This window comes from Phaenicophaeus curvirostris, chromosome 9 (genome assembly GCF_032191515.1).
Source record: "Phaenicophaeus curvirostris isolate KB17595 chromosome 9, BPBGC_Pcur_1.0, whole genome shotgun sequence".
NCBI lineage: Eukaryota > Metazoa > Chordata > Aves > Cuculiformes > Cuculidae > Phaenicophaeus > Phaenicophaeus curvirostris.
In genome coordinates, this window is record NC_091400.1 from 32,389,579 (window position 1) to 32,402,725 (window position 13,147).

General features: G+C 38.5%; 1 protein-coding gene across 2 annotated transcripts in view; it reads left to right on the forward strand.

Moving 5' to 3' along the window:
* INPP5A (inositol polyphosphate-5-phosphatase A) overlaps positions 1 to 11,939 on the forward strand; it is a 249,251-nt gene extending 237,312 nt beyond the window's left edge. Inside the window, exons 13-16 of one of the 2 annotated variants that reach the window (XM_069863389.1) lie at positions 5,872 to 5,983; positions 10,223 to 10,291; positions 11,576 to 11,612; positions 11,757 to 11,939. In XM_069863389.1, the coding sequence (XP_069719490.1) occupies positions 5,872 to 5,983; positions 10,223 to 10,291; positions 11,576 to 11,612; positions 11,757 to 11,806 (268 nt within the window). In that variant the 3' untranslated portion in view covers positions 11,807 to 11,939. Of the gene's footprint in view, positions 1 to 5,871; positions 5,984 to 10,222; positions 10,292 to 11,575; positions 11,663 to 11,756 lie in introns of those variants that run through there. The other variant, XM_069863391.1, reaches the window with a different exon arrangement.
* Positions 11,940 to 13,147: the final 1,208 nt, after the last annotated feature.

The window sequence follows — 13,147 nt, forward strand, 5'->3', positions numbered from 1 at the left end:
AAAAATATCAAATATTTTTATTTATATCTGTGGCCTTACAACTTAGAACAAAGTCATGGATGCCCCACCCCTGGAGGTGTTCAAGGCCAGGCTGGATGAGGCTTTGAGCAACCTGGTCTGGTGGGAGGTGTCGCTGCCCATAGCAGGGGATTGAAACTACATGATCTTTAAGGTCCCTTCCAGCACGAACCATTCAACGATTCTGTGGTTGTAACTTTTGAAGCACCCAAAGCTTGAACTGGCAACCTACCTTCATTGTCCTTGCTTCTGGTAAAAGCATCTTAGACAATCTGAAAGTGTGTCAGAGCTAAAGGTAAATTGGCCTGACATTTTCTTAGAAAGTACGAAAATAGTAAATAATTTTCTGATGAAAAGTGGTTAGAATTTTTCCTTTTTTGAAGTTCTCTTTCAATATCATATGCAAATAGAAAGACTTAAAAGCAAGAGAAAGTTTTGTAAATGCAAATACTCGTACCCAAGTTCAAAATAAAATGGGCCAAAGCAAAACTGAAAACCTGTGCACCCTGCATCTAGATTCAGATGCAGATGTTTATGCAAATTTTATCATGTCTCAGAGAGCGCAAGTGCCTCCTGTTCAAAGACCACTTGTTCTCACCTATGAATTGTCCCCACATTTCATATCACTGAATTGTTTCTAGTGCAAAATACCTGAGAGAGGATGGAATTCTAAAGCACCAATCTCTCTATGGGATAAGCTGAGACACAGCTTTGCTTTCTACGGCCAAGAGATTTCCAGCAGTATTGTAGGAAGTGTGACAACACCACTAGGCAGGAGCAGGGAAAAAATAAGCTCTGTAATCTTCTTTAGTGCAATAAAGTGAATTAATTATTTCCTGATAGAAAGTACATTTCACCCATCTCCGTTATATGTTTCATCCGTTCTTACACAAGAGAAGAGTTCATTAGAAGCATTTTTCCTGACTGGAAATGCCACTTAAGGAGACATTTATATACACAGTATTGTTGGCTTGTGTTTCAAGTTAAGACACTGTTGACAGGATGGTTTATGATGTCAGAAGACTTTTCACCCTGCAGTAAGTATTTCTGTAAAGGTGTCCAATCATCTTTGACAACACCTGTCAACAGCAGTAGTGCAGGAATATTACTGACAGTCCTAATGGTTTATTTTCTCCAATTGCCAAGGCTTTCTCATCATTATTAACTCTAATACAAGTAGTTCATTGGACAGCCTGTTCTTTATTAAGTTAGTTCACAATTCCTGGAAGTGTTTGGTCAATTTTTGACAGCATTTAGCATCATATTAATGTTGTTGCTTCAGTTAGTAACTCTGTGAAGTTTTATTCAGAAAACTCACCTGACACTAATCCTTCAGGTTAAATAAAATGAGCGTAACTGAAAAAAAGTTTGTGAAATAAGATGGAAAAGCAACTTAGGAGTACCTTGAGAAAAAAACAAATTCTGAACAACTGGAGATAAATTGCACGAGTCTCTCATGTGGATGTTCCAGCTCCAGAACTGCTTCTCTGTCCATCATCTCCAGAGGCACATACAGTCAAAGTATATTTTGCATAACTGCTGGCTGGCATACACAGAGAATAGCAGACTATTTTTGTTATTAGTTATTCAGCTAGCATGGATGTTTGAGGTGCTAAATTTCAACTTTGGCATGTTTTAAGCAGGGCAGAAAAATTGTTCCACATGGAATTCCTCACTCATACATTTGTATTTTTAAAGTCAGTGGCCATACTGAATACTGAAGTTGAGAAGTGTGTACAGTCTTTAACTTATCTTTAGCACTTGTATGTGTTAGCATTATATCTATTTATCTTTTATATTAAAGTGGTACCTAGAGGCCTTTATCTGTTATGTCATCATTTTTACATGAGCACTCGCTATTCATTCTTAAGATCGCTGTTTTCTGTACCTTGCACAAGACAAATTGTGATTGAGGCAGAATGCTGCTGAAAGGGAAGAAAAGACATTCTTTCCTATCTAGTCATGGGACTGAGAGAGCTGGCTCTCCCTTGTTCTCTGCTTCAGTCACACTTCTGCTGGTCAAGGCTGATAATGCCTGTACAGAGAGGTGGCATGATGCTTGCCCTCTGGGAGATTAAAACTGGAATTTTAAACCCCTGGTTATTTGATGTAGAGTCCTTAAAAACATTTTTATCATATCTTCATATGGTTGGAGTTGATGATCTGGTGGGTGTCTTCCAACCTGGTGATTCTATGATTCTATGATTCAGTTGTTTTTATCAATTGTTTTTACAATTCGTAGATCTGTTAGATAGAATTATTAATTGAGTTTTGAATTAAGAACTATGAATTTCTTACTTGCCTTGAATAAGTGTGTGAAAAGAGGTTGGAGGTGTCAGCGTAACAAAGCTATTTTAGTGCACTTGATAGTAGAAAGTCTGATGCTTTTTATGTCTTTCAGAAGATATGTATTACAATAATAGTTCTGCTTTTTACATACACATAAATTTAAATTTGTGTTATTCTCTGAAAGAGAATATTTATGCTTTATTTCAAAGAGGCAGGTGAGAAGTGGGGTGGAAAGGAAGGAGAAGGGGATAAATCCTGAAGCCACCCTAGAGGGAGTAAGAAGTTAGTGGTCAAATAGAAGCATGCATTAACCCACCTGTATTTTGGTTAGCCCGTTGAAGTCAGTGGAAATGCTTTCCAGTTTCTTGAGTACCATTGCGAGTCTGTGCTATCTGGGCCATTGCTGTATTGGAAGAAGCAAAATGAGCATCATGGATTCGTGTCCTGCTTTTTCTGAAATACATGCTTTCCTGCTGGTTATCCCGTTGGGCACTCTGCAGCCTCCGCAGTTCTGGGGCCAAGCTTGCAACTTCAGGAGAGACACGCATGCGTGCAGTGCAGGAGCGTACCCACAGGCTTCATTCTGGCAACAGATTCTGTGTACAGGACTAAAACTGAGAGCTGTTGCGTGTGGCAGTTCTGAGGCTTTGGGCATTTTCCTTGTGTTTTTGATTTTTGCAACATCTCCCTGTTAGGGGAGCAGCAGAATCATCAGCCTGGCTTCCTGAAGGCTCATGCATCTGTCTGCCTCCCCTTTCGATTGCTTCTATTGACGGGGTTTAAGTCCCGTCAGCTGGTGGGAAGGCATGTGAACAGGGTAACATCATATAAGACACCAGAATATGATGAGGGAAACCCTTATAAATGCTGCAACCAAGCAAAAACCTGAGTGTTCACAGGAAGATGATTCAATTCTGGAAGCAGCCGTAGTATTTTCATCCCACTGTTCATTTAACTACGAGACAAGATGATGGAGACAATTACTGTTGTTTGAAAATTCTTATTCCAGAAAACTCTTAACAGAGCTTTTATTTACAAAAATCTGTTTAAGATACGTGACATAACCTAAACTATCCTGTCCCCAAACCCTGTTAAATCATGGAAAAGAACCCCTCCCAGCAATTCTGAGTCATATTTAGCTTTGATAACTTTTTGAGACCATCTGCAGAAGAAGCTTGCTTATTCCTAGGTATATGTGACCCTACTAGAGCACGGAGGAGGAGAGACAGTAGTTTTCCTGATACTGGGGTTTGTACCTAGTTAGGATTTTTTGTTATGTCTGTGTCAGCATTTCACTGAGAACGAGATTTGCACAAGCCAGAGAGGTGGTGGTGGGAAGAGAGAAGCCTCATTCATTAGTGTTCAGCAAGACAGAATGCCCCACGCTTCTGGTCCAAAGGAAGGATGCTGCCTTATAAAAAAGAGCTTGCTCCACTTTATTGTATTAAATTATTACCTGCAGGTCATTTTGTCTAGATAAGTTTTGTGGCATTTATTTTTATCTCTGTCCCAGCCATTAGAAATCTGATTTGTTGAAGATATTTGTAAACTACAGTAACTTCTTGACTGGATGATCAGCGCTAAAGACCTTGAAAAATTGGCAGAAGTTTTCACCCTGTGAAAACGTTAAGATCGATAAAGCAAATTGATAAATACCATTTCACAGAATATAGGCTCTCAGGTGAAATGCTTTAACACATAGCAGTAACAGATCATTCCAGGTAAGGAACATCGTACTTTAAAAGCCATACAGTTAATGCTGTAAAAGGAAGGATTATATGAAATGTGATTGATTCTTATACCTCGTGTCATAAAAAGTAGCTTCAGTTCTGTGGGGTTCTTGAGTAACTAAAGTAAGAGGTTACCAGAAAAAGTCAACCCTTAAACTGCAGACAAAGAGCTTCTGCTACCGATAGTATTACATCATCAGAATATTTCACAGAGACTCAGAAATAAGCTGTACTTCTGTATGTCAGTGAAGCAGCAAATTGAATTCTCATAATATGTTTTGAAAATGAGTCTTGTTAGGTTTGATGAGGTGGAAAAGGTACTGAGATCACTGGTTTGTTCCAATACATTCAGTACGCTTTTCTTGGATGTTTGCCATGGCTAATCTTTTTAATGGCAGTGTAGCTTGTAAACCCATTTGGTGGAAAGCTATACATCTCAGTTGCAGAGCACCGCACCAAGTAGGGTGGTAAATAAGTTTCTCTTCAAGCATACAGACCCTTTTGTTGCAATACCAAAAATTTTATTTTAACACACATAGCAGGAAAACCTCAATATTGCCTTTATGAATTCAGTGGTGAAAAGAATAAAACGCAAATGTCATTCTAAATACACCCACACGTACGTATGTAGATAATATGCACCCACCTTATGGTTTTGGTTTAAAGAGAGAAAGGAGAAACTTCAATTCATCTGGACTCTGTATTCAGGAAACTGAGCCTGTCACAAACCCTCTGGCTTTCTCTTCACCTGTGCCATTTTGGAAATGATCTGGGAGTTCCAACCATGAGCCTCACAGCGTGATGAGCCATCAGCAAATTCAAGGTTCCATCATATTAAACTAGTGAGAGCGCTTGGATAAAACGAAGAAAACTTTGGGCTCAGCCTCCTGTCAGTTGAACCTTGATGTGCTACCTCGGGTGCTTTAGGCAATCCCAGATCATGGGCTCACACAGGCGTGTTGAGTTCACTTATTTTAAGCTGTTCTGTAGGTTAAAATAAACACTTTCTATTGCCTTTTAAAGCCAAGATAGAATGGACTGGACATCCCATAGCACATTTATAATGACCCCACGGCATAACTACCATTTAGTCAGCTTCTGTTCCAGATGTCTTTACAAAATAACTTACTTTTTGTTAACACAATTTCATATAAAGGTGCAGAATCTTACATAGTCGGCATCATTTTCTTTGAACCACATTCCAAGTTCCTTGGTTCTAAAGAAATCCCCTAAAAAGCCTGCTTTCCTGTCCTGTCTTCCTTTCTTGACAGCTTTAGAGAGTCCATATAGGTGGGTTTTGTGTACAGCTGCAGAGATCACAGTGCTACAAATTCTATTTTCTGTTAAATTATTCCTGGATAGCTTTCCTTGAGAGAATCATTCAAAGAAATTCCATGAAATGGACAGGGCTTTTTTTCTCTAGGTTTTCCTTTTCCTCTTCTGCCTCTTGTTATTTTCCATAATCATAGCCAAGAGCTTACACTGTACTTGAGCTGTTGTTGAACTGATGTTCATACTGGCACATATGTACACACAGATACAGTCTGCTGACTTTAAACGCTGACGTGCAAAAATGCAAGCTGGAAGGTGGGAGTTTGAAACTGTGTGTCTCAACATGTTGACCTAAAGTAGGATTGTAGATATGAGAAGAGAAACAGAGAAAGAGCACACGAGAAAGAAAGGGGGAGGAGAAAAGAAGGATAAATAAGTAGGAGAGGTGTGTAAAAGAGCTGCTTTTTGCCGGTTAAATTTTTTAGTTAGTGCGGTCATTTGAGCCAGAGGTGTCAGGCTGCTTCAAAAATTGCTCATAGTTGTGATTGTGATTTGTTTGCAGTTATCCGTACAGCGAGGACTCTAGCCAGGGAAAGCAGTACATGAATACGAGATGTCCAGCCTGGTGTGACAGAATCCTGATGTCTCACTCAGCCAAGGAGCTCATTCTGAAAGTAAGTACAGAGCTGCAGCCCCCCCGCTGCCTCTGCCTTGTGTTTATCTTCAACAAAGGTAGGTAGGGCTGGTGCACCTCGCTTGTCCTTGAATTTTCAGTTGCCTGTAGCAAACATTGGCTAAGCTGGAGACAGCGTATCGTGGCAATAATAAACTGTTATGCCTCCAGTGCTTTCCACCAGCGAATGTGGATTTGTCCCAGTTAACCCATTGGCAGTTTCCAAGGCACAAGCTTTCACAAGTGCTTCTATCTGAGCTGCCAACACTGGCTGCCTGCAGTCTCTCCTGTGCTGCTTCTGTCCTTGTTGGTGCGGTGCTGGGATGTTTGTGAACCAGACTGGGAACAGTGCCTGCTTTAAAAAAGAGTAACAGAAAAATGAAACCCTGCCATCAGCCCCACAGTGCAGTCCGCTATCCAGTACCGTGACAGTGCTGCCTGTACTCAGGATTCAGCACGGATGCAGATAAAAGTAACTGGGAGCTATCTGAGGAGCAATGCTGTTGAAAGAAAAACAAGTGCAGCAACAGCTTAAGGTACCCAAGTTAGAAATGTGGTAGATTTAGGTTCCCTCTCTTGCTGATGGCGAGAACTGGATTTCACAGTCAGATCCTAGAGGAGCCAAGCCTCCTATCGCTGTCCCCTGAATGAAGGCAGAGTCTCCAGTGCGTAGGCTTCTACCTTTGGCACGCCAGTTAAGTGCCTAAATGTAGACATTCCATTACAGCTTTAGAAATACAGTTGCACAACATTTTTAGACTATATAGTTCCTCCTGGGATTTTAGCATATAGAGATAAAGTGAACTTGGTGATGCTCTATCCAGATTACATGACGTAGATATAGTTCAGGAGCTTCCCAACAGTCCTTTTCTCTCATTTTCTCTCTCCTTCTCACTCCTCTCTGCTTTCTTCTTCTCCTTGGAAATACGGGTTGCGTATGCCAGGTTCCACTGCCTCTTGTTTTTCCCTGTGTGCTTGTTCATGGCAACTGGAGCCCTGTCCTGTTTGCACTGGCTATCAGTTGTTTCTAAAGGACTGAGAACACATCAGGAAATAGGCATATGAAGTAAGGGGATCTCACCCCATACCGTTCTGCTTAGAGCTGGATTTACCCTAGCGTGCTAGCCAAGGCTATGAGCGCAACGCAAGGTGGAATGTGCTGTGATTTTTCAGCACTGTTGCACTGAGGCTCTCTTGCTGACCAGGTTGTATGTCTGCCCCATACATAAACGACGTACCAAACCCAAAATCACCCATGTCGTGTCTGTATTTTCTTGTATAACTAATACATTTTAATGGGAGTGAATTGCAGAAAAATAATCTTTGCCAACTAATCCATTTCCTAGAGCTCTGTGGGGTATTTTTCCCTATTTAAATGAACTGAATTCTTGAAGCTTCCTTTCCTGAAGTTTATAACCTTCTGTTTCTCTCTCTCATCAGGGTTATTTATCTCATGATTAGACTGTTTGCTTTGCAATATATAACTCACAGAAAGGCTGAGAACACATTTTTCCATAGCTACTCGAATTTCAGTTTTATGTAGTTCCTCACTACACTTTAATGTGCAAGAAGTGTTTGTGTGATATCTTGGAGGTTTCACCCAAAATTTTAGACAGTGCATGTACTGCAGCATTTAATTTAAAAAATTGCAAAGCTAAAAGGGATCCAGGCTTTATAGTAAAATTGTAATGTCAAAATCAATGTTATTTGATCTTCTTATGCAGAAATATCATATGAAAACAGTGGGACCTTACCCAAAATATTACAGATAGTACTTGGCACCCTAGGAATTCCTAAAGAACAAAGGATTAAAACCATGGAAAGAGTGGCCAATGAGGGAAGATTTTTTTTTAAAAGCTATGAATAAGGAGATAGAAGTGTACACAAAGGCTTGAAGAGTGTAAACAGTACAGAGGAAAAGGAATTCTTTCAGATTATGTAGGGGGTTATAACTTGGATATAATGGGAGAAAATTAAACAAAGGAAAACAAAGTTAGAGCATTAAAGAAACTTGCAACTGTGAGGTCTCATAGCCCAATTCTTAGTCTCTGTGGAACAGAAACCCAGTCAGCTGGATCATTCAAGGCTTACATTTAAAAAATGCATGTAATTTTATCTCTGCAGGTTTGCATTTTCAAATTACGAACGTGTAGTTTGGGATATCTCCAGAAATGCATATGCAAAATTACAGATGTAGATGAGGCCAAACCGGCATGGCTGTTGAACCCTGTGAGTCCATGCCAAGAAAAGAGTTCACTTATCCAGCTCAAAACCAAACTGTGATTCTCAGCCACAGAACTTAATGAGAATATTCAGTAGAAAAGAATGCTGAACTGATAGAGGAGAGGGCAAAATGACCTTACAAGTTTTTGTGGTTCTACACTGTAAGCAGTCTTTGCCTTGCCATGAGACTTTATTCTGTTGCACAGCCTTACGCTTTGAAGCTTTCAAGAAAGTAAGAACAAATTTTCATTAACTGATTACCCTTTAACAGTCCCTTAAAATGTAAATGTATATGATTTTTTTTAAAGAATTTTTGGTTGCAAATAGCTACTGAAAATTTTTGGGCGGGTAATTATTTTGCTGAATTATTTTTCCTTACAGGCAAATAAAGATTTTTTTTTTTTCTGCCTTAGCAATTCTATATTTTATTTCAAAGAAAAATTGTAGTGCAACTGCATTTTATTCCCATGTAAAGAAAGGGCAGTATGCACAAACTGCCACACTGTACAGTGCTACACAGTAGGCATTACAGATTGTACAGACATGGAGCTGTAAACAGCTTTCATGCAACATCATCTATCATGCTATGGTCGGTTACCTCACCATCATGTTATTTTATGCTTCCTGAGCCCTAAAACACCAAAGGTTGCCCACTGCTAGGGAGCTGCGTTGATGCCTGATAGCATGAAGTAATGAATGCTCAGCCAAGTGTATATTGTTTCTGCTTGTGCACCGCTGTAATTTGTTTATCTGTCTAAAGATTATGCAGTTGAAAATCCACAATTTTATGCTGCCTTTGTAAATTACCAAGTCGCTTTTGATGAATGTATCCCCACTTCCGATGCTAGTGGCATTATGATCTTGAAATATTGGAAAGTGCTCATGCATACAATGCAGAAGGTTATGTTTTTATATTTTTGGCAGACAACCGTGCTATAAAGTAAATCTGACCTTAAGCTTCCTTACTGCATTAAAGATAATTCAGTTTTAACTTTATAGTCCTAAATGCTACTGTTTATATAAAGTTATTGCCCAGTCAAACTTGACTGATTACAGATGAGAAAGTCTTGACTGTTTCATACAAAATAAATTAGTATTGCCAACTGGTTTAAAGCACGGCTATGATTCTGTTAGAGACCTGAGCCTGTGCAGATTCCAGATTTAATTAGCTTATAGGAATTGTTTAGCATAATAAGAAATTGTCTTGTATGGCAGTGTATTTGTGTTTATTCCTGAAGTACCGTGCTAGAGAATCAAAACGGATTCTGAAAATCGCATTTATTGCAAATGACAGAAAGATGAGTACGTTTTATTATTCATTAAGCTACAAATGCTAAAGAAGTCAGTGTATAGGGATAAAGTTCAACATGGAATAAAAATGAAAGCAATTAATAATGGGGACTGGAGGAATGTCATCTTTCATTTGCTGCTGATTTTCTTCAAGTCACTTAATGCTTTTTTTCAGATGAAGAAATGTATCTCACAGAAACAGTTAAGGATTATACTCATAAACTGTAAATAATTCATTCATCTCTCTGAACATTTTAAATCACCTGTGTGATGAAATCAAATGCTCTTATAAGACAACGTGGATTGCATTTAATTCAAGGAACAACATATATCCCACCTAATTCGATAAAAATTTTTTGTTGTTCTTAAAAAGGGACTGGCCAAACGTGCCAGCTGCATTTCAGTGGCCAAAGGCAGGAATGCAATCACGTCTCAATAAGTCTTTCCATCTATCCAGGTGTTACTCACTAAAATTTTCCTGAGGTCTCAGAAGCACTGTAGTGATTTCTTGAGTTATTTTATGTGGACAAATGGCACAAATTGCTGCAAGCAGTACTGGACATAAAAATTCATTCTACGTGGTCTTTCTCACAAGCAGCCGTTATCACTTAAATGAGAAACTGGTTTGAACTGTTTGTATAAGTTAGTTCCATATTGCTTTCTGTTTCTGGAATCTGGAGAATACCTGAACTGACCAGTGTTTTGTTGTGTTTGTTTTTTCAACTAGTCGGAAAATGATGAGAAGATAGTAATATATGACCACATTGGGCCAAATGTCTGCATGGGGGATCACAAGGTAATTAAATTAAACATTTTAGTATTGCATCTTCTACGTCTTTTATTACGAAGGAGAATGCACTAGTTCCTGTTAATTCTATGTTTAAGTCAGCTATCTCTCTGTCCTGTTTTTAATTTAAAGCCTCAAAAAATGTTTTAAAGTTGAATTCAGCTGAAATCGGTGTATTAGGTACTGGTATGAAATCAAATAAAGAGCAGGATGATGTGTGCTAGAACAAAAGCGTGATACAATACCACGTGGAAAGGAGCAACAACTGTCTGTGCACATAAAGCTGTTCTCATAAAGCAAAAGTATTTTCATTGGGTTATGAAAATAGCTTCCAAAACGTGGCTTCAGTTAATTTGGTGCCTAGCTGCTTATTAGTAAAATACCATATTGGCAGTTCCATGTTTAAGCAACAGCTGAGAAAAAGGGCTAGAATGACATAAATACCAGTTGTCAGATGGAAGAAAAAGACATAAGTTTTGTAAACAATCTTCTCTTCGAAGACAGCAGGTGGAAAACTAAGTTAGAAATGCAGCACAACTGGGTGTTTGCTTTCTTTGAGAAAAGAGGAGTGGGAGGTAACTCCAAAAGCCTATATAAAAATTCTACTAGAAACTCGCAAAAAATTGTAAACAGAACGAGAATGGTGACGTATCAGTCCTAGAGACAGTGCTGAGGCTCCTCGGTGGTAATCTGGTGATGGATGGTGGATAATTACGTGTGTGTACGCATGTATACACCGAAATCCAAATTCACAAGTGTAAACTTATGTTTACTTGCACAGTCAGAGTTCCCGTGGGGCAGGGTATTGTGTTTCTAAAGAAAAATGTGTTTAAGGTATTTGGTCCAGAATCGTCCCAGTCGCCTTCGTAAAATACAGAAATTTCCTGATGTCTCCGGTAAAATGGAAAGTTCCGTGTGTCTAAAGCTTAAGGACCTGTTCAGAATCAGTACTTCTTGTTTCTTTTGTCGCCAGGGCACTTCAGATGAGGTTTTTTTAGCAGGGCACTTTGAGCGGAGCTCTTTCTGTGATAAAAGGGAGTTGTGTGTGTGACCCGATCCTCTTCCCACAGAAATCGGTGGCGAATTTCCCCTCAGATTTCAATGGGAGCAGCGATCCTTAAGGAGCTGATACAGTTCTCTTGTGCATTTTGTAGTTAGATTAATCCAAGAACCGATTGCGTCATTTTGTTTCCAGTCATAGAAGGAAATTTTGTTGTATTTACTGACTGTAAGAAAAACAAAAAAGTTCGTTTTTCAAATATGTAACTTCTATTTTTCCCTGACTCGCTGCAGCCTGTGTTCCTGTCCTTTCGAATAGCTGCTGGGGCAGGTAAACCTATTGCAAATGTGCACAAGTGTTGTGTCGTGCAGTGATGTGGTGGTAAATATCATTTTTTTCCTTTACGTTTAAATTTTCTACATCGTTTCCCCTGTGTTTATTTTTCTTTTTAAAAAAATGCCAATTCTGCAACAGGAAAAAGATGCCTACGGAATGAGAAGATTTTCCGTGAAACCACACTGTAGCAAGGAGGGGAAGGAGTACGCAGTATACTGAAATAAATAATCGTAACAACTGTATTGATAAATCAAGTCCCGAGTGCCACATTTTTAGACTGCTGATCGTACACTATGCTTCAGCATCTGGACTCTGTTCGAGAAAAGCCTCACATACCTCACTGTCTTGTATGTTCATGTGACATCAAGTAGAAACGTGGAATTATTTTTTATATATATGTCACAATTCTGTTGCCAAAACTCTAAATAGACAGCAGAGATGTTATGTATTTTAGATTTCACAACTTTCGACTTTTAATAAGTGTTTGTCGATGTGGAAAAGCTAATTTCAGCATATTATAAACTCTTAAAGGTGTCATGCCTAACATTATATATCTTTACCACTTTGGGGTTTTGTACATTGGATTGTATAGATAGAGATATTGATGGTTTTAAATGGTATTTTCTTTGTTGACCAAGGCTTATGGTTTGTGTTTTAGTTTTAGCATTTCGTTTTTCATTTTTATAATTTTTTTTTCTCATGTTATTTACTATACTGCCATGTTACATGGTTTTTGAATCACACAGCAGCTGCTTTCTATACATACATATATGACGTGTGTATATATATGTATGTATGTGTATATATACACAGATATATAAATAATTTATAAACCTGACCAAAACTTACGCTAAATATACTTTCCAATATGAATGCTTGAGAGTGCCATATCAGCAGTTAGTGTTGGAGTCTTAGCAGGTTTAGTTCAGTGTACATCGACAACCAACATTTATATATTAAATAATATATAGCAATGCCATCCTGGATACAGATATATAGCATCCTATATAGCACATATATTAGCAGTTTCACTTTGTTACTCCTATAATCCCTTCTTTCTATGTAATATTAAGGATTGAATGTGAAGTTCTTAGCTAGGTTTGGGTGTAACTTTCCAGAATTTTGTAAACCGTTTTTGTCCGTCTTTTGTTACTGTTTTATGGTGCCAAGTATTCTATATTGAAACAATAACAACACGGGAGAAGAAAATAATAGTCTGCTTCAAGTAGCAACTGCATTGGACACAGACTGTATTATAAATACAGCATTAAAGAAAAAAAAAAAAAGACTGTAAATTTTCCTGGTTAGTAGCCGAGTGCAGCCTACAATATAATCCTGTTACGAACATTTTTCTCCCGCCACTAAATACAACATTAAAAGGTGATTAGGGAGTCTGTTGATGAAACACAAATGTATGTTTTATTGATTTAATTTAGAACACTACAGAGTTCATGGACTGCGTGATGGCATTAGATTGATGCTTGATTTTGGTATAAATCACTACCGTTGAGAATGATTTGGTGTCCGCT